General features: G+C 35.8%; 1 protein-coding gene across 1 annotated transcript in view; it reads right to left on the bottom strand.

Annotated features, from left to right (window-relative positions):
• Positions 1–3,449: 3,449 nt before the first annotated feature.
• ATP12A (ATPase H+/K+ transporting non-gastric alpha2 subunit) overlaps positions 3,450–25,490 on the bottom strand; it is a 32,781-nt gene continuing 10,740 nt past the window's right edge. Inside the window, exons 11-23 of the mRNA XM_051986627.1 lie at positions 22,205–22,339; positions 15,665–15,857; positions 15,017–15,192; positions 13,617–13,753; positions 11,976–12,126; positions 10,350–10,518; positions 10,106–10,260; positions 8,779–8,902; positions 8,461–8,606; positions 5,712–5,845; positions 4,597–4,698; positions 4,060–4,151; positions 3,450–3,939 (exon numbers count right to left, since the gene is read on the bottom strand). Coding sequence (XP_051842587.1) covers positions 3,911–3,939; positions 4,060–4,151; positions 4,597–4,698; positions 5,712–5,845; positions 8,461–8,606; positions 8,779–8,902; positions 10,106–10,260; positions 10,350–10,518; positions 11,976–12,126; positions 13,617–13,753; positions 15,017–15,192; positions 15,665–15,857; positions 22,205–22,339 — 1,743 coding nt within the window. The 3' untranslated portion in view covers positions 3,450–3,910. The remainder of the gene's footprint in view (positions 3,940–4,059; positions 4,152–4,596; positions 4,699–5,711; positions 5,846–8,460; positions 8,607–8,778; positions 8,903–10,105; positions 10,261–10,349; positions 10,519–11,975; positions 12,127–13,616; positions 13,754–15,016; positions 15,193–15,664; positions 15,858–22,204; positions 22,340–25,490) is intronic.

The following is a 25,490-nucleotide window of genomic DNA, read 5'->3' on the forward strand; positions in this document are numbered from 1 at the left end:
CTTTTGGGGAAAAAAAAATCTGTTCTATAGATTCAGCTCTGAATACTATGAAAAACACTTGAGTAGAACTGAAGTAGGGTTCATTCCTCAGGAATTAAAACCCTGAGCAAAAAGGGGCTCAATCTGGGGGAAAAAAACAAATAACCCCCCCCCCCAAAAAAAAAAAATTAGTATGCCTAATGAGAATGAACTTCTGTTTTTTTAAAGTCACCCTAGACTTCCTTTCAGCATACATTTATCTTGAAACTTATGGATCAAAAGAGAAAATTTTCTAATAAGCAGTTATAGTAAGACAAAGGTGAGGGGACAGAGAGTAAGGAGGTGAAGCAGGACAGCCAGGGATTCTGCCAGAAAAGTAGTTTGAAATAGAAAAAAATTTAAAAAAAACAATAAACCAAAAAACAAAAACAAGGTTAGAAAAGGACTAGGAAATGGCGTTTGTCTCAAGCAATGCAAGGCTTGAGACCAACTGGTTCTGCTAGTTTAACTGAGACCAGAGCAGGACAGTATAATTCCATACAGGGAGAGACTTCAGCATGTGAGGTATTAAATAGAAAATTCTTTTTTTTTAAAATAAATTATATATTCTTTTTCACAATTAACACATACAGATTGTTTTTAACTTTCGTTTTTAAATAAGATCTGGAATTCCAAATTTTTCTCTCTCCTTCCTTTCCCTTTCTTCCTCCTTCCCTTTTCCCTGAGATGGCTAACAATCTGACATGGGCTATACATGTGCAATCATATTAAACATATTTCCACATTAGTCAAAATAGGGAATTCCTTTAGCAAGGGAGAGACCTTCCCAATGGGAGAGCCAATGTTTTTCTTCATTTCCTTTATTTCTCTTACTCTCCATTAGACTCATTAAAAAAAAAAAATGCTTCAAATCTGGGGATTTGAAAGAATCCAAAGCTGAGGTTCATAGACCTGAGAGCTGAAAGAAACCTGGATGAGCTTATCTCATCTATTCATCACATTTCATTGTATATACTCATCAGAGCTAAAGTTACAAAAGAGCAGACCAATGTCAGAATTGCTAAAGATCAAGATTGCTTTTACATTTGAAAATATTTGAGTCAAAATTTGGGGTGCCTCTCCTGCTGTAGTCATTTTCAACCTAGGAACATGTTATTTTTATATTAATAGCCTTTTTATCTGGCATGCTGGGAATTTGCCTGGACTCTGAAATTACAAATCAAATCCAGATTGTGAGAGGTTTTAGATGCCAAAAGAAGAGATATATTTTGTCCTGGGTCATTGAGTCTTCATTCTTCTCAGATCTATTCCTAACTTTGCTGATTTCCTCAGCCATGCTTTGTAGCCTCCTGTTACTATGCTATGTCCCTGGTCTTGTAATTCTAGAAATACATTCCCGTCTATGGCCCCTTCCTCTGACTAGTTGGTTTGTCCCAGGATTTCCATTTCTTTTTTTCTTTATTATTTATTTCCCCCAGTTACATGTAAAACAAAATTTTAAAACTTTGAGTTCTAGATTCTCTTTCTTCTTCTCTCTTCACACATGAAGTCATGCAAAACATTTTCATAAAAGTAATGTGAAAAAAAAAACACTATCCCCCACCAAAAAACAAAAAAAACAAAAAACCCCAAAACAAAACACCTTAAGAATAATAGTAAAAATTAAGTCTGAGGAATATAGTTTAGCAGCTACATGGAGAATGGTTGAAAAAGTAGAGAAGCGCCCATGAGAGCACAGAAGGTTAATGCAGTAGTTCAGGAAAGATTTGATGTTATCAAAGGACTCATGGAACTCAGCAGGGTTGGGGAGGAAGCCTGGGATTGAAGTACAAGACCCTACATCCTATTTTTGTTGACCTCTCCATGACTGGCCTGAGTGAAGTAACCTAAAATTGCTGAGGCTCCCAAGGGCTATTTTTAAAATTAACCTCCTCCTTCTTTAACTTCCTGGATCTCATGAGGCCCAAGAGCATCCTGATAGCACCTGATAAGGAATTAATGGCTGGCTTTTGCTTCTGTATGAATATGACGATAAGGACCCTCCCTCTTGTAGTTTTTCCCTTTCTTAACCCTGCTCTCTCTCCATTCCTGGCCACTTGATTTGGGACTTCTTGTAGCCATGAGCTTCAATAAACTTCCACATCAAATTCCTGTCGGGTCCTGTGTTGCATCTGTTTTGACACAACAGGATGAGCTGCAGCGACCCACGGCTTCCCCAGTTGCAAGCTGATCCAGGAGTAATGTTATTTAAAGAATGGTGGTATCCTCAGCAGAAATAGAAAATGAAATAGAGGAAAGAGCTTGAAGAGGGATGTCAAAGTAAGTTTTAGACATGAATTTAAAATAGTATGAAATAAGGAAGTGGAGATATTCAGTAGGCTCCTGGTAATACAAAACTGGAGGAGAAAGAGTAGAGTCAGAACAGGGTGGAGGGGAGATGAAATATCTTGTTAAGATAACTCCAGCCAACACCTAGAGAAACTAGTTAGACAACTAAATTCTTTGACCTCTTTGCAACTTTTGGTATTGTTGGCCACCCCATTCTTCTAGATATTCTCTCTTCCCTGGGTCTTGCTAGTATTGCTTCTCCTGATTCTATCCCTTCTTCACCTATCTCTGAATGGATCATTTATGATCTGTCTTTTTTGTGCAGGGATAAAATGGACAAATTTTTTAAAGCCTGGGGAGATCTGGACATGTTTGTAGGCAGAAGGGAAAGAGCCAGTGGATAGAGAATGAACCTTAGAAGAAAGGAAGACCCAGGCTCATTCTCCTAGAGGAGAAAGGAGGAATAAAAGCACTAGCAGAGGGGTGGTCCTGTTCAAAAAAGAGGACCTCTTCTACCTTGGAGCAAAGGATGAGAGATTTGGGGATGATGATGCTGAGGAGATTTGAAATATAGCACTGAGGAGAAGAGGGAACTCAAATGGATGGTCTTAATGATAGCAACTAATTATAAGATGAAGCTATCTGCTTTCATGTTGGAGTGCTATACGTTGTCTGAAAAGAAAAGATGTTTGGAACAGAAGCTCTGAGGATGTGACAGCCAATCAGAAGAGACAGAAAAGCCAATAAAATCAATGAGTAGTTTTCAGCTTTTGTTCCATACTCTGGAATTCTAATTCTTACAGGAGTTCTCCTTTAGTTGTAATACATAATAAGTAGCTTTTAGATAGTGTTTTAAGGTTTGCAAAATGTGGTTATCTCGTTTGATTTTTCTAATAATCCTGTAAAACAGGGCTATCACTCCATGTTACAGATGAGCAAACTGAGGTCAAGAGATTTTAAGACACTTATTCAAGGTCATGGTAGTCTCTAGTAAGACATTGTTAAGTGTTGATTGCCAGTTTTCTTGGCTCCAGGCTCAGGGTTCTATCTACTGTACCACCCTGCTATCTTAAGTTTTCAACTACTTTTTAATTGAAACAGAGCACCTTGTCAGGGAATCTAAGAACGACACAGTTACAACCTTATTTTATAAAATATTCTTTACTTTAAAATGTGGCTTAAGGCTAATCTTGTAGAGTTTGTGCTGTTCACAATCATGTCCAGGTTGAATTCATAAAATTCAGTAATTTCAAATCCAGTGTAAAGGTAACAGAATTAAATATTGTGGAAATTTATGTACATATTCAACAGGTTATTTTTCTTCTCTTCTTCTTTTAAAATTTATACATTTTAAACAAACAAACAAACAAACAAACAAACAAACAAATGAACAAGAGGGACAGGGCAAGATACAGAAGAAAAACAGCCTTTACAAAAAGAAATTTCATTTTTACAGTACATTAAATGAGAATCTTTCGTACAAATTTCTTCTATTGTGCAGATTTTGATGATGCCCATAGTGCACAGGAGACTTCCCAGGAGAAGTGATTGGAGAACACTGAACATAGAGAAAAATTAAGAGTCTCTGGAACCAAAAGTAACTTCAGTAATACATGTTTTTATCCCACCAGCCTGTAGGGGGAGAAGGAGAATCAATAAGAAATCCGGAGCCTATGGAAGATATGAAAAAGCAAATGCTCAATAAACTCCAGCAGGGTGTCCCAAATAAGGACCCAAATCCTCCGTACTTACTTCCTGGATAGCGCCTGATTAGGAGTTTTCGGAACTCATCGTAGAGCCAGATGATAATAGCATAAGGTACTGCCACAAACCAATATTGAACCCTGGAAGTAAAATAGAGCCAAAGTCAAGAGTCAGAGTGTATCAGAAGACAAGACCCAGCTTTTAGGGTAAATGGTGGGGCTTTTTGGCAACTGCAATAAATTCAGATGGATACAAAGCAGGGAGGACTTTTCCTATATATTGACCAAAAACAATTCTTTTAAGGTATAATACAAAGTAAGGAATACCCAAAGATGAGGACATAAAGTGTGCTTTTTGTCCTCAAATCTTTCCAAAGGGAGTGTGGTTTTGAATTTGATTTCATTTCCCTCAATGGCCTGACCAAGCTCATTTTTTTCTTTCACAGAAAGGTATATTTGGTCTCTTATCCCTATCATCTCATATCTGATCCAGACATCTTCTGGTTTAGCCTGGTCCCCTAACTTAAGACTCTCCTCAGAATGGAAGTCAGTACTTTCCCTTCCCAGAGTAGGATAGATAACTCACCTAAGTGTGGTAAAATTCATGGCTGTGATACTTCCAAAGCCATAAGAGAGGATTAATGCTATGATTATTTGAGATGCAATTCCTATCCAGATGACTTTATTTCTGTAAGAAATACAAACATGAACAGGTTTGAATCCATCTAATTATTTCTCCCCTCCTACCTTCTCTTTTAATGTAAAGGGCACCACTATTCCCTCAATCCCTTAGGTTCTCAATTCAGGAATCATCCTGGTCTCCACCATCTTCTATCCTCATATCCAATCAGCTGCCAAGTTTTATTGATTTCATCTGTGACATCTCTTGCATATACTTTCTTCTTTCCTCTGATACCTCTATCATTTGAGTGCAGTCCCTTATTACCTTAAGCCTTGCCTAATTGTGGCTCTCTACCACAAATCTTTCATGCCTTCAGTTTCTCCTCCACTGAGCTTCCAAAGTCAGACTAGATCAACCCCCTTTACCTCTATCAATAAACTCCAGTGGTTTCCTATCACATTTAGGATCAAACATAAAATCCTTTTTGGCATCCAAAGCCCTTTATAATCTGCTCCCTACCTCTTCCGTATTATTATACTATCTACTATCCCTTTTCTAATTCTGTGATCCAGTGACCCTGGCTTTTTTCCTGTTCCTCACATAAGACACTTTGTCTCCCAAATCTGAGTATTTTTAATTAATCCTCCCTCCATTCCTTTCCTCATCTTTGCTTCTTGGCTTCCCTGGGTTTTTTCACATATCAGTAAAAAGTCTACCTCCTTCAAGAAATCTTTCCTAATCCATTTTAGTTTTAATGCTTTCCCCTTGTTAACAATTTGCAATTTATCTTGTATATATTTTGTTTGAATATAGTTATTTGCATCCTGTTACTCCCCAACCCATTATATTGAGAATGTTCTTTGCCTCTTTGTGTCCCAGTGTTTAGCATAATGCCATGGCAGTACATGGCAGAGTAGTTAAAAGTTTATGAATTCATAGACATCCTTCAGGCTAATATGATCCCAAGTAGCATCAGATCTTTTGCTATAGTAGACACCATAACATTAGTTCCTTGGATGGGTTAACAGAACTTCATCTTCTTTATATCACAAGTCTTTGATATATAATATAATTGATACCTGAAGAGACCTTGTTGGAAAATGGAATTTCTCCGAGTTTTTCTGATGATTAAATCTGCTATTTGCTGGACCATGATTGCAACAAAGAAAGAAGTATATCCAATCCATTCCAAGTACTTTCGCTGATATCTTGTCTGCAAATGATCAGAAAGAGAGAAAGCTCTGACAACCAATGGAAAAACTTTAGGAAATATTAATGAAAGCTACATAAGAGTTCATTCTTAGGTGTGCAAACAATTCATCACTCAATTGTCCAGAAAAGGTAATAATTGAGTAGAAAAAAGAGTATCAATTATTCTACTTATCCTTACATTTGGTACTTTGCAATATAATTGTTCTTTTTAGTCTGTTACAAAACTGCTGCGTGCCAGTTCTGTTATTTAGTTGTGTTTGATTCTTTCTGATCCTGTGGATAATATCATAACAATACTGTTCATGAGGTTTTCTGGGCAGAGAGGAGTATTTTGCCATTTTGTTCTCTGGTAGATTAAGGCAAACAGGGTTAAGTGACTTGCCCAGAATCAAAAAGCCAATAGATTTAAGTCTTCCTGTTTCCAGGTCTAATCTTCTAACCATTGAACCACTTAGTTACCTCTAACAAACTATTATCAAAGGTCAGAACAAGTTCTGATAAAGGTCATAGTTATTCAAATATTTTGCACCTCTCTATCATTTCCACTCTAGAAAATCAGCTATACTTAAAGTAGGCATAATTCTAATATTTTGCTTTCTGACCATTTTAAAATCACAGACAATTCTAATAATCTAGGCTGAGCCAAGTGATATTTCTTATGATGAAATGCATTACTCCAGGGGCTGTAGTTATTATTTCTCCTTCATTTTTGAAGAGGACCATGACATCAGGAAGATGATATCATGACAAGCAAGTGAATTGGATTTTAACGTGAGAGTGGCACAGGGAAATTAAAGAATAATAAAGGGTGGAGGTTATCTTCCTCTAAAAGAATATAAGCTTCTTGGAGGGCAGGGACTGACTTTTGTAATTAGTGGTGGTAGCTTGAGATTTGAAAAGATTTTGTTCTTTGTCCCAAGCCCTCCTCTGTTATTTCCATCTAGAATTTAAGCTTTTTTGGGGAAGGACTAGCTAGTTAATAAGTGGTGGAGATGCATGTCATGTAACTTCTGTAATATCCAATTAATGGGGAATTAGGGAGGGACTTGTACTTTAAGATAGGAAATAAAATTCTGCCTTTGGAGTTTCAAAGGTATGTCTAACAACCTAGGCGTCCATTCTTGCAAGAATGAAAAATAAATCTTTCCTGAATTAAAAGAAAATAAAGTGAGGGTAAGGTATTTGAACAGCCTTCAATTCAGTACTATAGCCTCACTTTTCCCTGTAGAGCCATCTGGAAGAGGCATTCTAAATTCAGAAACAAAATTTTCCTCCATGAGACTTTCATGTCATTGCTATTTAAAATTTTTTTTAACTAATGAATTTTGTTTTAAACAAAAGATGCACACCTATTTAGACATTTAAATAATAATAACTGGGATTTATTTAGCATTTAAAATTTCCTTATCTTATTTTGTGATTTTGGGACCATAATTATTCCCATTTTGAAGATAAGGAAACTAAGGTTCACAGAAGTTAAGTTACTTTCCCATAGTAACCCAGCTTGCAAATGTTTCAGGCAAAATTTGATTTTAGATCTTCCTGCCTTCAAACCCATTCACTGTAGCACCCAAAACTCCAAACTAATAAGCTAGTAACTAACACTGTTCACTATATTACTCTGAGATATGTTATTTAATGTAGCTTTTATCTATATAGTTGAAAACAGTATGTGTATTTTCATTCTATTTTCTTCATTTTGCATTTTTTTATTATTTGAAAAAAATTTTATTCATATTTTTCCCTTATATTAGTCAATTCCCAGTGACAACTTTACTCCATCACCCCTCATTTGTAATAAAGAAAAACAGATAAAAGGAAAAAGCCAATATATTGACTATATAGTATTCACCCCCTATTGTTCACTACTTCTCAATAAGAAACATTGCAAGATCAGAGACCACGACCTGGAGGTTTCAACCGTTTCGTCTCCAGAGCTTGCGGCCATAAGAGTGATCTTTGCTCTTCCATTAGCTCTTTTCTAATTCTAGAATTATGATCTAATCAACTGGATTGTTTTTAGGTATGTGTGTCCCTCACTGCCTTCCATCTGGGGAAGGAAAGGATCAAAGTGCCTTTTCCTGGGCTTTGTTTTCCAGTCATTCTTTAGTCATATTTGACTCTTTGTGATGCCATTTGGGGTTTTCTTTGCAAAGATACTGAAGTGTTTTGTCATTCCTTTCTCCAGTTCATTTTACAGATAAGAAAACTGAGGCAAACAAGGTTTTGACTTGCCCAGGGTCACATAACTAGTAAGTGTCTGAGGCTGGATTAGAACTCAGACCCAGTATTCTATCCACTGTGTCTCCTAGTTGCCCTCCTGGGCAATAAGCCACCAAATCTTTCTAATATTTTCTTCCACCATTAGAATATATGATCTCTGAGGGGCAACTTTACTGTGCCCATAAGAAATATTTTCATTCTTAGAATTTATATTTTATGTACTTTCTGGTACATAATAATTAGTAAAAATGCTTATTGACTTTTTCATTCACTCATTAATTCTAATAAGATAATCTTACTAGGACAGCCCAGAAGATGGTGTTTCAGGATCAATCACGTCCAATGGGCAATAGAATGGAGAATCAATGCCATTAGAACTTTGACCTTTCTTACCCATTCTTGTCCATAGCTATCTTCAAGGTCATTTATATTAACATCTTCCCATTCTGACCGTAAGAAAATGAGCCGGGTAGGTCTGAATCCTTGTTCTGTGTAGACGGTGAAATAGGCAAGGAAGGCTCCCAAAGACTGCAGGATTCCTATGGCACATATGAGACATACTAAGAACTTAAGAACTGATGAAGTCAAGGTATTCTTTTTCCACTGGTTCCCATCCATTAAAAACAAAAGTTGGTTTCTGAGCTCCTTGGGGGATGGGGACCTAGTAAAGATCTCTGATAGCAAAATAACACAGGAGAGATCTCAGCATACCTATATGTAGATAAGAGTACAAAGCCAACTGTTGATTCACCAATCTGTCCTTCTTCTTGTGGCGTGGTTTCCGATTCATGATATCACTTTCAGCTTTTTCATAGGCTAAGGCAATGGAAGGAATCTACGGAGGAGAAAATGATGAAATACTGTCACTTACCTCTGTCCTGTAGCTAGAACACAAACAGTTAATATTTAGATAGAAAATAAAATAGAGAGAATAAATGAATCCCAAGGATTGGGCCAGAAAACTTTCAAGCCTCCAAATAACAAGTCATTTGTGTATGAGCAACTCTGTATAATACTGTCTGTAGGTAAGAAAGGAAAGAAGATCAGCAAGGGTCATTTCCCTTGCATTGTCTCCAGTTTACTGTCACCTACTTATTTTTTATCCACATATTACAAAGTTATATGAATAATTCATTTTCAACATATTCTTCCACTATTCTCTAATTACTGTTTATTGTGGATTTAGAGAACCTTGGCCTAAAAATGTCTACTAGGAGGGTTTGTAAGTGAATCATTTAGACTTCGGTTTCCTTATCTATAAAATTAAAACATCGAAATAAACTCTAACCTCCCAGTTTTAGATCTATGATCCTATCAATTAATTTGGCCAAGATGATTAAGGGAAGTAAATGGATCCTTTTCAGTATTATACCTAAGGATTATTGAAAATGTCGATAATTTCCCCTCTCAGTCTAATTATTACTCCATTCATTAGTTTCTATTATATATATCCTATTATACATATCTTTAGTAAGTATATCTGCTCTTTGAAACAAGGAAGAACTGCTATATGTAAAAGCAGTATTTTCATTTTAGAGATTGTTCTACCTTTTATTAAATTAAGAGAGCCTTTGATTAGTTAGGGATCTGCCTCCTATTTCTTAGGCTTCTTCAACATTTCTAGGCCCCTAAGCTTTGGATAGATTTTTCTGATCCTTGGTCAAGGTCCTTGATCATAATTACCAATTCAGGGATAAGAAACCTGAAATAATGGATCATAACATATTTTTTGAGGGTTGGGTAAATGGAATGATTTGGAAAACTCAGTTCAGGAGATAATTGATTTTACTACTAATTATTCAACAAATTATTTAATTCTTTTCAGGGAAAAGGAAACTCAGAAGGGAAAATGGTCTCAACAGTTTATGATACCTGATATTGGATTTTATTTCCTGGTATCCTGAGATAAAGTAATAAGATAAATAAATCATGAGTACATTCAGAAGAAAGGAAATAGAGAAGGAAAAAATGGCATACAAGTTTGTGGAAATTAGTGCTATATTTATTTTATTCCTTGGTACTCCAGAAATTTACTTACAATATCAGTGCCCAAATCAATGAACAAGATGGTTATAGTGCCGATGGGCAGTGGGATCCCAGCAATAATGAAGATCAGGAAAGGACAAAGTTCAGCAATATTTTTAGTTAGCGTGAAAGCAATGGTTTTCTTTAAATTATCAAAGATTAGGCGACCTGCGAGGAGAATGTTATCTTTAGAAAAACTGTTCTTGGTCCATAAGTTTAAATCAATATGTCCCTTGTATGGAAGGGATCTTACTTACCTTCCTCTACACCTGTAACTATAGAAGCAAAATTGTCATCTAGTAAGACCATGTCTGCTGCATTTTTTGCTGCATCAGAACCTGCAATTCCCATGGCAATCCCAATATCAGCTTTCTTTAGGGCTGGGGAATCATTAACGCCATCCCCTGTCACTGCAACAACAGCATCCTAGGACAAAGTGAGATTCAAACAGTAAATTCAGAAATTTCAAGGAATACTCAGTTGATAAGAGTATTGACAAAATAATATCATCTTTCTTCCCTGAAGATAGGATGACCATATGTTCTGTAAACTCCTTTTCTGGGAAAAGGGTTATATATCCTTGTGATGTAAAATAAGCATTCACCAAGATTCTTTAAACTAAGGCAGATGATAAGTGATAGAAGACAGAGATGGGCATCTGCAGCTCTAATGATAAAATACTGAACAAAGGTTCTTATTTTTTTCTTAGTTGGCTCTGCAACTGAGTCCAGCCAAATGAATTCTTTCTAGAGAATTCATAAATTAGAGAATAATCATATTCTCTATTTGAGGGGCCACCATCTTCTCCAAACAGTAATAGAGTAAAACTTGTTCAAATTGAGACAATGATATATGAATTCAATGGCATATAATGCAATGTAATGGCAATAATAAAAGGGATTATTTCAGAAAAAGCTGGAAAAACTTGCATGAGCTATTATAGAGTGAAGTGAGCAAACCCAAAATAATTTATATAATAACACTACAAAGACAAAAGGCTTTGAAATAATCAATACAATGATCCACTACTACTCCAGCAGACTGATGATGCAGTAAACTCCCTACCTGACAGGTGGAGTCAATGAGACAGAATAAGACTTTTTTTGGGAGACATGGCCAGTGATGGAATTTTCTTTTGTTTATTATAAAAATTTAGTTTTTAAAAAACTTTTTTCACTAATGTGGGAGGAAAAGAAATAGTTTTTTTGTGAATTGAAAAATTAAATATAATTTTAAAAATTAAGGACACATTAAAATGCTTGAAGTTGAAATGGAATATAAGGAATTTTCTTTTTCTTGAAGCCAAATATATACATGCTTGAGAAAAATGTTGGGCCTGGAATCAGGAAGACCCCAGTTTAAATCCAGCCTTACATTATTATTTGCTCTGTGACTTGGGCAAATCATTTAATAGATGTTTGCTTCAGTTTCCTCAAATACAAAAGAGAGTGAAAATTAGAGCACTGCTTTAATTAATGGGGTTGGTGTGAAGATCAAATGATATTTATCAAGTTTTAAGTATTATTTCAGGGACATATAGAAAGCACTAGAAAGTCTAATTCTAATTATTGTTCTTTTTTCTGTGTATTTCCAATGCTTAACACATGGTCTAGAACATATTAAATGCTTTAATGAATGAATGTTTGTGGAACTCAGATGAATTTCCTCAAAAGAACCAGCTACTTCTTTTTCTGATGATTATGAGGGAACCTCAGCTTTATTTTAGGAAAGAGCTTTCTGTTCTAACAAAGTCATACAAAATGGCAGTCTGAAGATACCCAACTTGGATTCCCCTGGGTGCCTATCAGTCAGCCAATAAATATTTGAGAAGTATCTACTATGTGTCAGACATGTTGATAAGTACCGTTTCCTTCATCACTCACCTGTCTCTGACAGCCTTCCACAATGATTAATTTCTGTTGGGGAGATGTCCTTGCAAAGACAATTTCTGTGTGATTGATCAAGACCTCATCCAGCTGCTCTTGGCTCATCTCCTTCAGTTCCATTCCATTTACCACAGCTGCCTTTGCATCCCTGGAAGGGCCCAACCAATGCCCAATTAGGAAAAAAGGACTTGACAAGGGACTGTTTTACCCTGAGAAGCCCAGTAGGATACAATGTTCTGAGGTGACTAGTCCCTCACTTCTTTACTAAGGCTCTCAACACTGCTGCAAAATAAAGAAATCTAACTCAGTAATAGGCTCCATTCAAGATGGAGAAACAGAGCCTAAAGGGAACTCCTCTTGGAATGCTTGCAACGAATACTACCAAGTCCTTCCATTAAAGAGAGGACTCCAAAAGGGCTGGGGGTGAGACTATCTGGCTGTTCCCTGTGACTGGAATGTCCTCCCTTACCATCATCTTCTGCCTGCTGAATTCCTACCAGTCTTTGAGATCCCAATGCCAATGTTTTGTCTCTTCAGTGAAGCCTTTTCTGCTTTTCCCAGGGGTAACAACTATTTCTTTTCTTCCTAATTGCTCATTTATGTAGGTGTTATTCTGTTTTCAATTCCACAAATGTTTAATCAATCCCAATAATATAATAACGGGGTAGCACGCCCAACACCAAAGATACAAAAGCAAAAGTCATTTTGGGAGAATGAGAGCACAGGCCAGTAAGAAGAACAGAAAAAGGTTTACAGAGGAGTTGATATTTGAGATAAATATTGAACAAAATTGGGAATTTTTAGAGCTATAGTTGAGAATTAAGTGCATTTTAGGTAGGAGAGACAACTTCTCTAAGAACCTCTTTAGTAGTCTGGTGAAGTATATAGGACAATTAGATAATAGTGCCAGACCTGGAATCAAGAAGACTCATCTTCTCAAGTTGAAATCTGGTCTCAGACACTTACTAGCTGTGTGACCATAGACACGTTACTTAACTCTGCCTTAATTTCCTCATCTATAAAATGGGTTGGAGAAGAAAATGGCCAACAACTCTAGTTTCTTTGCCAAGAAAATCCCAAATGAGGTCATGAAGAGTTAGACACAATTGAAAATGACTGAATATCAACAATGTCCATGGATCTCTTCACAGAATAATGGCTTAAAATGCATAAAAGAAATGTATCACAAAGAAAACCAATTATTTTGTAAACAATAAAAGTGTCATATGCGTAAGCTATTGCTATTATTCAATCATTCCTAAGACTACCTACACTCCATCAGAGTAGAGGCTCAAGGTGTTAACTAAAAATTAATTGTAGTGAGAAGAAACTTCACTACAGAATTCCTTGTGATATCTTGAAAGGAACCAGTCACTAAAAACCAGTAGCTATTAAATTTTTTTTTTGAAAAAAATTCACAAACCCCCATGTTAAGAAACCTTTTAAAATTCTAATGTAGACCTAATATTGGATAAAAACACCAGTTTTGCTTGCTTTTCTGAGCTCTGTAGAGGAAAAATAATGTAGAGGAAAAATTGTATATGTGTTTATAGCCTAAGAGGAATCCCAAAACACTGCAGCTCTTTGGAATCAAAGTGGCCTGACTTATCTGCAGAATCACATTCCCATTGCTCTTACCTTTTGTTAACCTGCTCCACAGGAACATTAAGACGCTTTGCTATGTCTTCCACAGTCTCGCTATTGGCTGAAATAATGCCCACACTTCTGGCAATAGCTTTGGCTGTGATTGGATGATCACCTGTCACCATGATAACCTGAAGTGGGTGAGGAACAGATATAACCAATGAGAAGCAGACTCAGTAAAAGCAGAAGAAAAAAATGAACATGACTACTCTTGTCTGAACCAAGAACTAGTAGGGTGTAATCATTGCTAATGATAGATTTTTTCCCTTTGGGGGACCTTTAGTTAGATGTGATCTCTCCCGCCCTGGAAAAAACCAGCACCAAGACATTTTCCATGTGTCTGCTTGCCCCAGTGTTTGTTGAATCTTTTCCTCCTTCATAAAAGGAAACCTTTATCTTTGGTGCAATTCTTATTTGCTCTTCTAGGAAAAAGAAAATTATGGGGGGAGGTCTGATTATTATGTTTAAAATAGCATATAAACATGGAATTAAATTTCCTATAGGATAATAAAGGGATAGAATTTTAAAAAAATACCAAAAAACCACAACTACCTTGAATTTGTATAATATAGCACAGCTTACTTAGTATCTATTGATATTAATGTTAATCCCAATAGTTTATAATTATATGACACTTCAAGTATTAAAAAGCATTTAAACAATTTCAGGGAGATTAATAGATTTTCCCCAAATCAGATACCTGATAAATGTGGATTTGGAAATAGAGTCCCATGCCATACTGCCAAAAGCAACCATTCATTGATTTAAAAAAACAGTTTTTCTTTTCTTTCTTCATTGTTTGTCATGGTTCATGTGGAAGATATAATGGGATTTGATAATATATGTAAAGCACTTTGCAAACAATAGAAATGTGTTATACATGTAAACTATTGCTATTATTCATTCCTACCACTATCTACACTCCACCAGAGTAGAGGATTAAGATGGTAGCTAACCAATAACTATAATGCGAAGAAACTTCTCTACAGAATTCCTTGTGATATTTTGAAAAGGACCAGTCACTAAAACTTGACATAGCAAATTAAAAGGTGTATATAGGGATTGGGATTAGACCTGTAATTTCATCTTGAAAAATGCCCTCTACCATTGTCAATTAGTGCCCTTTCTCTGAAAAATTCATAGTCTTAGTTGTCTAAGGGTGCTTAACCAGTATATATCAATGTAGTATTTGAGTCTTTTGTATCTGAGGGGCAACTGGAACCCAGGTCTTTCTGGCCAGCTCTCTATTCATTCTGTCATGATGCCTCTCAAATGTAAAAGAGAAAATAAAAATACATGTAATTGGTAGAGAGGACTTTATTGTAAAATGAAACTTCCTCAGAGGATCTCCTGAATCTTTGTAAGACTCAAGAGATAGAGAAAAGGAACTCTACCTTAATGCCGGCACTGCGACACTTGGTGACTGCATCAGGGACAGTGGATCGCGGGGGATCAATCAGTGATAGCAGCCCCACAAAGCAGAGGTCAGAGGTGGGAAAGTTCATGGTCTCTACATCAAAAGGATAGGTATCTGGAAACTCATCTTCTGGCAGATAGAGATGACAGAAACCTGAAAAAGACATGTATAGGGAACAAGCAGGGGACAGCTTCACTAAGGAGGAAGATAAGAAATTAAAGAAACTCCATACCACACAAGCCCATTAAGGCAACAAAGTCCTTGAATGGAAATGTGAGTCTCTTCCCTGCTCTTACTTTAGAAAAAGATGCAGTAGATATTTGTGAGGAAAAGAATCTTATTAAGTACAGAATAAGGTCCTCTGATTATCCCAAGGATTCTAAATTCTAGGATATTATAAAAGCCATTCCAGAATCAAGTTGCAAATTAAATCAAAGGATCACAGATATTTAAGCTCAAAGAGATTTTATATGCCAACTATTCTAACCTCTTCAATTTAATTTACTTTCCTGGGAATTACCTTCCATTATTTTTAATGATCATGTCATTCATTTTTTCAGTTTACATTTTATGGTGCAGTTACCAGTGGCCCCATTTTCTCTGTCAGTATCCCAGGCCAACTTACCCAGCACTCTCTCCCCTAAACCTCCTAGTTCCATGTATGCAGTTTGGAAGGCCTCTGCTGAACTTTCGTTAAGAGGTTGCTCCTGGCCATTGATCATGATGGTGCTGCATTTCTCCAAGATCCTTTCAGGGGCTCCTTTCATCACCAAGAGGAAGCGTTTGTCATTGGGGTCATCTGTCTCATGAATGGAGAGCTGGGAGGAAGGAATTAAAGTGAATGTGTTAAATAGGGCAGGTTACTGTTACTGCCACTTCTAAGAAGCTTCAAGAAATATAGTCACATACTTGGAGAAAGAAAATCATCTCTTATTCTGTGTACACTGCTCCTCTTTGCAGTGAAAACAGGAGATATTCCCCAATTAATAAATTGTCAAAGGATATAACAGACAATTTTCAGATGATGAAATCAAAACTATCTCTAGTCATATGAAAAAAATGCTCTGAATCATTGTTAACTAGAGAAATGCAAATTAAAACAACTCTGAGGTACCTCACACCCCTCAGATTAGCTAAAATGACAGGAAAAGATGATGATAAATGTTAGAGGGAATGCATTATTGGTGGAGATGTGAGATGATCCAGTTACTCTGGAGGGCATACTTTGGAACTATGCCCAAAGAGCTATCAAACTGTGCATACCCTCTGATCCAGCAATACCATTGGTAGGTCTGTATTCCAAAGATAATTTAAGCTTCCTCCAGATCAAGGAGCTACAGTTGGAAGGGACCTTAAAAACCATATGGTCCAAGCTCATCACTTGACAGATGAAAGACCTGAAGCTTACTAACATTAAAAATAAGATTGCCTCACTTGGGCCACACAGGCAGACTTAAGATTTGGATACACGATTTTTCACTCCAATCAGTGGTCTTCTATTATGACATGCTATTCAAGCTCATATTGATTTCTAGTGCCTCCCACTAGAGAAAGAGACTCAAACTTGGTCCCAACCCAGCAACCTGGTTTTTATATGAGAAATCAAATTGAAAAAGGAAGAGAGGGAAGGCAGAGCCAAGGTAAAGGAATGGAACTAAGATGGGAAAGTATAAGTAGCAATCAGCTGAACTCTCCCAACTTTCCCTCCAATCAACTTTAAAATAACATCTCAGATCAAATTTTGAGACTTGGAAGCAACGCATCAATGGTGGCAGCTTGAGGATCTCTCAGACCAGAGGTTAGACAACTTGTCAGAAAAAAAAATTACAGGGGACTTTTTGTTAGCATTGGGAATAGTTAGTATTTATTTGGCAACTATATCGCCAATATACAATTACTGGTTGAAGTTCAAGGGAGGAGAGCAGTACTTGTGGTCAGTCAGAGGAGAGCAGTGGCCTTGGTCACAGTTCCAAGGTAGCTTGTGACTGTAGAAAAGCAGGGACACTTCCTGGGTAAACACCAGCATGCAGACCACAGAGCCATAACCATACCTTTTCCTGGATCAAGTCCCTTTGGAAATTACAAAAGCTTGCAGGCTTCACAACTAGCTCTAAAATAGAAGCTTGAAAAAGCCTATAGCTTGAGAAACTGATTTTCCACACCCAGGTGAACAGAGTCCAATCTTAACATAAAGTTCAAAGTCAAGAAAAAGGCTGGAAAAAATGAGCCAACATAAAAAAAGTGACAGGGATAAGGAAGACTAAGACATAAATTCAAAAGTAAAGTGTTAAAAGAAAAATGTTTATTTGGATCAACCCAATAAGAATTGCTGGAACAGCTAAAGAAAGAGATAATGATAGAAGAAAAAAATTGGAAAAGAAATAGTGATTTAAGAAAATTATGAAAAGAAAATTAACAGCTTGGTAAAAAAGGCACAAAAATTCACTAATGAAAAGAACTTAAAAAGAAGAAAAGGCCAAATGGAAAAGGAGAAGAATGTTTTTAAAATTGGAATTGGGGAAATGAAAGCTAATGACTTCATGAGATATCAAGAAACAAAGTCAAAAGAATGAAAAAAAAAATAGAAGAAAATGTGAAATATATCTCATTGGGAAACATCTCTAACAATCTATTGAGAGATAATTTAAAAATTATTGTACTACCTGAAAGCCATGATCAGAAAAAGAGTCTAGACATTATTTCAATAAATTATAAAAGAAACTACTCTATTATCTTAGATCTGGAGGGTACAATAGGAATTGAAAGAATCCAGAGCTTCTAGATCAAGGACAAAATATTGTAAGCAGTTAGAAAGAAGCAATTCAAATATAATGGAGCCAAAGTCAGGATCATACAAGATTTACAGTTTCCATTTTAAAGGAACAGAGGCCTTGGCATATGATGAAAGCAAATGAACTAATATTACAACCAACAATAAGAGAGAAAGAGAGAGACAGACAGACAGACAGAGAGAGAAAGAGAGAGAGAGAGAGGGAGAGAGAGAGAGAGAGACAGAGATAGAGAGAGACAGAGATAGAGAGACAGAGATAGAGAGAGAGACAGAGATAGAGAGAGAGAGAGAGGGATAGAGATAGAGAGAGGGATAGAGATAGAGAGACAGAGAGACAGAGAGAGAGAGAGAGAAAGAGACAGACAGAGAGAGAAAGAGAGAGAGACAGAGATAGAGAGAGAGACAGAGATAGAGAGAGAGAGAGGGATAGAGATAGAGAGAGGGATAGAGATAGAGAGACAGAGAGACAGAGAGAGAGAGAGAGAAAGAGAGAGAGACAGAGAGAGAGACAGAGATAGAGAGAGAGACAGAGATAGAGAGAGAGAGAGAGGGATAGAGATAGAGAGAGGGATAGAGATAGAGAGACAGAGAGACAGAGAGAGAGAGAGAGAAAGAGAAAGACAGAGAGAGACAGAGACAGAGAAAGAGAGAGAGAGAGAGACAGAGAGAGAGAGAGACAGAGAGACAGAGAGAGAGAGAGAGAGAGAGAGAGAGAAAGAGAGAGAAAGACAGAGAGAGAGACAGAGACAGAGAAAGAGAGAGAGAGAGACAGAGAGAGAGAGAGAGAGAGAGAGAGAGAGAGAGAGGGAGAGAGAGAGAAAGAGAGAGAGATGGAAGAAAATAGAATGGGATTAACAATTAGGAATCATAATTGTGAATGAGGATGGAATTAACTCACCCATTAAAAAAAGTAGAATGAATTAGTAACCAAAATCCAAAAATTTCATTTATCAGAGACACACTTGAAATAGAAAGACAGAGTTAAAATAAAGGGCTGAAGTTTATTATGCTTCAGAAAAAATGAAAAAGGGAAGGGTAGCAATCATGATCTTAGATAAAGAAAAAGCAAAATTAGACCTAATTAAAAGATAATCAGGGGAACTATATTTTCTAAAAGATACAGTAGATGATGAAATCACATAAAAATTTTAACACCAAATTTCTCAGACAAATGCTAAGTAAAATTTATAAAAATAAGTTACAAAAAGAAGGGTTTCTGAAGAAATCAAAGCTATTTATAATTATTTGAAGAAATGTTCTATTAATTAGAGAAATACAAGCCAACAACTCTATAGTACCACTTCATACCTATCAGAAATGACAAATGCTTAGGGGATGAGGGAAAATAGATACAATAATCAAATGTTAGTTGAATTGTGAACTTCTTGAATCATTCTGAAGAACAATTTAGAACTATGACCAAAGGGATAAAAAAGCTATACATACCTTTTGATTTAGCAATACCACTACTAGATCTGTGCCTCAAAGAAATCAAAGGAAAAGGGCCTAAATGTACAAAAATATTTATAGCAGCACTTTTTGTTTTTTCCTTGTCCCCATTTTTAATTGTAATTTTAAAATATATTAATTTTTTCCAATTACATATATAGTTTTCAACATTCACTTTTATAAGATTTTGAGTTTCAATTTTTCTTCCACTTTTCTCTCTACAAGACAGCAAGCAATCGGATATATATTATATATGTACAATAGTGTAAACATATTTCCACATTAGTTATATTGCAAAAGAATTAAAACAAAAAAGGAAAAACTGTGAGAAAGAAAAAACAACAAAAAAGTGAAAATAGTACACTTCAATCTGCATCGAAACTACATTGTTATTCCTCTGCATGGGGATAGCATTTTGCATCATGAATCTTTTGGAATTGTCTTAGATTATTGTGTTGCTAAGAAGAGCTAAGTTATCAAAGATGATCACACAATGTTGCTGTAACTATGTACGATATTCTGATTCTGCTTACTTTACTCAGCATCACTTCATGGAAGTCTTTCCAGATTTAAATGAAATCTGCTTACATTTTATAAGACAATAGTATTTTATTACATTTATATACCACAATTTGAAAAGGGCAGTCCCAAATTGATGGGCATCCCCTCAATTTCCAATTCTTTGCCACCACAAAAAGTAGAAGTTCTTTTTATAATGACAAAGAATTAGAAATTGAGGGGGATACTCATGAATTGAGGAATGACTAATTAAATTGTAGCATATGATTACAATGGAGTTCTGCTGAGCTACAAGAAATGAAGAGGGCAATGGTTTTGGAAAAAAAATGACAAGATCTATTTGAACTGACTGTAAAGTAAAGTGAAAAGAACTGAGACATCATTGTACACAGTAATAACAATGTTATAAGTATGAAAAACTTGACTACTCAGTTATCCAAAATAATTCTAAAGGGCTTATGATAAAAAAATACTTTTTATCTTCAGAGAGAGAATTGATGAACAATACAAGTTGAAATATAATTTTCTAATTCTTATAATTTTTGTTGTTTTGTTTTTTTAATATGGCCAGTGAAGATATGTGTTTTGTATGATTTTACATGTATAAGTGACTTCATTTTGCTTGCTTTTTCAATGGGGGATGGAGAGGTAGGAGGGAGGCAGAGAATTTGGAACTCAAAATTTTAAAAGTAAAATTTTAAATTTAAAATTTAAAAAGCAAAACAATTTAAAAGCAAAGAATATACTAAATTATTTTAAGCAAGGTCCTTTTAGGTGGTGGCACAAATTCTACTGAATTTCATATCCAAGGATGGATTATCTACTGCAGATTTCACAGAAGCCTTGGCCTTTACTTCTGTGATTCTTTTCTCTATTTCAAGGTTTAGGCTGTTCTTACAGACACTGGGCAATAGAACCATATTCCCCAACATTAGGGCCAGAAATCATTTCTCTGTGGCATAGAGAACTGAGACTAGCAAAGATTCCTTCTGTTCTTTTCATCCATGAAATGACCTGCATACATAAAATTTTGCATTGGTCTCATGACATTCCATCAGGAGCTCCTAAACATTAACCAAAACTGTAGAGAATTATAGAGTCCTGTCAAGACAGGTAACATTAAAAAGAAAAGAAAAAGAAATTCTGGGAACTCAGAGGCTTAAATTTCATTCACTAATTTTTACATTAATTAAACTCACCTGGGGCTCTTTCTTTTCAGCCCACTATCAACAAAGAGAATCTAACATATATGTATTCCCTCTGACCAGTACCTGGAAGAATGGTACCACCAAGGTAACCATCAACCTAAACTTATTTAATTAAGTATATTTTAGGAGTTGGAAAGAAAGTGTATGTTTGTATGAGGGAAGGGTTGGGAAGGAAGGGGGGGAGGAATTTTTACTTTACTGCTTAATTCCACTTTGTTCCAGACTGAGTCACTAATGGAAATTCTAACATTAACTAGGCCTTTCTCACATTACAGGCTACCCTAACACTTTGGGCTCTGAAGAATGATTTTCATTTCCATTCCAATGTTAAGGAGATAGAAGCAGTCAGACTTTAGGCAGTCCTGAAGTAAAAGCATCAATTGCTACTAGACTGATTTCCTGAGATACTGGCAAAAAGACCCATAGATTCCCAAGCTCAATTGCATGGAATAGGATGAAATCTAAAACCATCCTGGTTTGCTCATGAATTATCCATATATTATCAGAAAGGGGATTTGTCCTTACCTAATGAGGGAGGGACTTAATTGCTTCACTGTCTTTTGAGATTTAAAAAAAAATTATCTTAATTTTAATTTGTGGAATAAAACAAGCATTTCCATAACATAGTATAATAAAAAAGATTGCACTTGAAACTACAATCTATTAATTACAATTTGTTATTCCTTTTATAGATATAAAGTTAACATGTAAATTGCTTTTTTCTTTTTCCTTACCTCCTCTCCCTCTCCCACCCCATCCCCTGTCCTAGAGATGATTACCATTAGACAATTATATATATGTAAAATTATACTATATACATTTCTATTTATCAGTTCTTTCTCTGGAGGTAGATATCATCTTTCATATATCCTTTGTAGATAATTTGAGTATTTATAATAGTCAAAAATGGCTTATTTACTTAATGCTATTTTAAAAACTATATTACAACAAAAACCTAGATACCCAATCCTTCAGCACCAGACACTGAGACAGTACACATGAACAGATAAATGTAGGGAGACCTGTACCCTAGTTTCTCTAGACTCATTCTTCTTTACCTATGTGTGCTTCTGGGAAAACAATGGAGATTATGGACCCATATTCTTCAAGCTCTAGACCTGTGAGGCCATTTAGTAATTGTAGGTAAGATTGCCACTGAGCTAAGAAATAAGATCTGTGTTCATAAGGAAAAACCCACCTGAAATTTATTGGTGGAATTAAAAGGGATTTCAGCCACTTTTCTGTTTCTTTTTCTTGTTTCCATTACATCACCCATGATGACTTCTGAGAATTTCAGGAGGGCAGTTTCTGAAGCATCTCCTACCACAATTTTCTAGATTGAGAGAAAAGGTTAAAACAAAAAAAAAATCATTATAACCATATCCTGTCTCTTCCATGACATTTAAAATTAACTTCTGTATTTACTGAATGGCCATCACATGCTTAAGTAGTAGAACTAATAAGGGAGAAGGGAGAAGTTGATCCTTGTCCTCAAAGTCTCTAAACTTATTGAAAATAAAAGAAAAACAAATGAGACAAAATATAATTAGCCACTGAATTGTGTTTTTTAGACAATAAATTTAGAGAAAAGGGAAATTTAAAAAGGGGCTGGAGTAGTTTTCTTTTATAGAGAACCAGAAAGAAGAAATGAAGTAGTTAAAAAAAAAAAAGGGGTGGGAGAGTGATGAAGGAAGAAACAAACTTGGCACATTGCCATTCAAGCATTAATGAAGTAGACTTGACTCAAATTGGAAAATCGTAGCGAAACAAGTTTGGATAAGGAAGGTGAGACCATGTTACAGAGGGATTTGTAAACCAGGCAGCATTTGGTTCATGAAATAGACTAAGGAAATATTGATGAATGAACAGAAGAGAAAGCAAGATGAAAATATTGTTTAAGAAGTTTAAGTCTGGCAGTGGGAATAAAGTAGCAGGAAACTAAGGTCTAGCAGTCCAATTAGATGACTGCTAAAGCAACATGGGTAAAAAGTGATAAGGGCAAAACCCAAGAAGTTAGTGATGAGTGACATTTTACAGAGAAAAAAGATATTACAATTTCTTGTAGATATAGGAAATAAAGAGAGCGGAAAATGACTCCAAAGTTAGGGCTTGGAAAGAATGTGATGTTGAAAGATAGGAAATTTAGAAATGGACATTAGTCTTCTGCCACTGACTAGCTCTGTATCTTGGGAAGTTTTAAGCATTCTAAGTCTAAATTTCTTTTCAAAATATAAATAGATTGAACAAGTGATATCTAAGTATCTTAAAAGTTGAGAAATAGAGATTCAAATTCACCATGAAAGAAAACTTTCCCCACCTCAACTGGTTCAGTCCTTATGGATGTCCCCTTACTGTAAATTGATTATCTAGAAAAGACAATTCAGTGCTTAATCATTATTATCTTATCTAATTCATTTTTCTTTTATTTTTACTGAGAAGTGGAAGAACTTAAGCTTGGTTTTAGATATGTTGTTTTCAGGGTAAGTGAAACTGGATTGGCTAGGTGATAGCATCTATCAATTATTTAGAGGATAGATATGGGATTGAAACTTGGGTCAAAAAAGACTGGACATTAAGTTTTAAGTAAGCACAAAGGCCCAGAGATTAAGCTTTGGAAAAATACCCATAGTGAAGGGCAGAAAGAGGATGCATGAAAAAAGACAACAGAGCAGAGCAGGAGAGGAAGTAAGAGGAGAAACTAAGATAGGTTCACCATAAAAACTCCAGTGACAAGTCAACAGAGAATGAAATACACTCTGGCATGCCAGTATTCACAGCTGGATATCTGGGTGAGAAGAATAGCTCTGGAATTGATCTGATCAATACTTTAAAAAATCTAGACCTGTAAGTAACTATCTACCAATGAAGTATTCTGGCCTCTGTTCAATAAAAGCCGTAATGAAATATAGGCTTTCTCAGTTGTTTTAGTCCTGTCTAGTTCTTTGTGATTCCATGGGCCTTTTGTCACAGGAGTTTTCTTGGCAAATATATTGACTAGGGGATTTGCCATTTCCTTCTTCAGCGGTAAACCAGAGTTTAAGTGACTTGTCCAAAGTCATCAGCTAGGAATTTTCTGAGTCTGGAATTGAACTCAAATCATCTTGACTCCAAGTCTAATGTTCTATTTATTGTACAACCCATTTGCTTTGCTCAAATTAATACAACACAGTACTTCTAAGTCATTATTTTAAGAGCTCATTTCCCCCCTACAATTCTATAAGGAAAAGGAGAATGTAGCCAAAGTACCACTTGGTTACTTGGCTAATTAATTAGCCAAGTAACCTGTTGGCAATTCAAACTTGCTCTTAAATATAATAATTTCTTCCCATCTCATTAAATGACACTACAACATAAAGAGAGAGAAGACATTAAGATGACTTAGAGATTGGCTTTGATATCATGCTTATATAAGCAAAAATCCTACCTTCATAATGGGAACAGTTTCCTGTCCTGGTCTGAACTCAGCTCGGTTGCACAGTGTTACAATCTTAGATAAAGAAGCCCAGGTCGCAGAACTTTGGTCAAAGATCTGGGCTGAAAAGGAAGAAAAAGAACAATGTAGCATATAGAAGTCTTCTGTAGAAAGGAGAGTGAGTTTATATATCCATAAGGTCCAAACAGATTTCAGAAATACTCTGCTCACCCTTTCAGGGTTTCATTAACTTTCCATGCTCAGTCCCACATCCTTGAACTTGCTTCCAAAGCCTTACCTTCCTGATCTTCACTTGTATCAGCCTGGTAGATCTGGTTGTCAAACCACAGATGGGCCACAGTCATTCTGTTTTGTGTTAGGGTCCCAGTTTTGTCAGAGCAGATGATGGAGGTGGAACCCAGAGTTTCAACTGCTTCCAGATTCTTCACCAGACAGTTCTTCTTGGCCATCCGTTTTGCTGTCAGTGACAGACTCACCTAGACATGAATGAAGGAAAGAGGTAACAATGCTATTGAATTGAATAATAGAAGACTTTTGCTTAACCATTTCTGTAGAAACCATACCTTGATCTATCTTTGATAAATAATTATATACTTAGTATTTCTAGCTGGATGAATTTTTTGGGAAAATACAGTCATGGTTATTAAGTAGAAAATTTTGGTAGATTGTTGGTCAATGACGTCGAGGCTTTTTTTTTTTTTAAAGAAGTAAATAAAAACCCAACTTTGGTTCTTTTCTCCTTTGAATAAAGTTATTACAATTTCTTGTAGATATAGGAAATAAAGAGAGCAGAAAATGACTCCAAAGTTAGGGCTTGGAAAGAATGTGATGTTGAAAGATAGGAAATTTAGAAATGGACATTAGTCTTCTGCCACTGACTAGCTCTGTATCTTGGGAAGTTTTAAGCATTCTAAGTCTAAATTTCTTTTCAAAATATAAATAGATTGAACAAGTGATATCTAAGTATCTTAAAAGTTGAGAAATAGAGATTCAAATTCACCATGAAAGAAAACTTTCCCCACCTCAACTGGTTCAGTCCTTATGGATGTCC

Source organism: Antechinus flavipes, chromosome 3, assembly GCF_016432865.1.
Source record: "Antechinus flavipes isolate AdamAnt ecotype Samford, QLD, Australia chromosome 3, AdamAnt_v2, whole genome shotgun sequence".
NCBI lineage: Eukaryota > Metazoa > Chordata > Mammalia > Dasyuromorphia > Dasyuridae > Antechinus > Antechinus flavipes.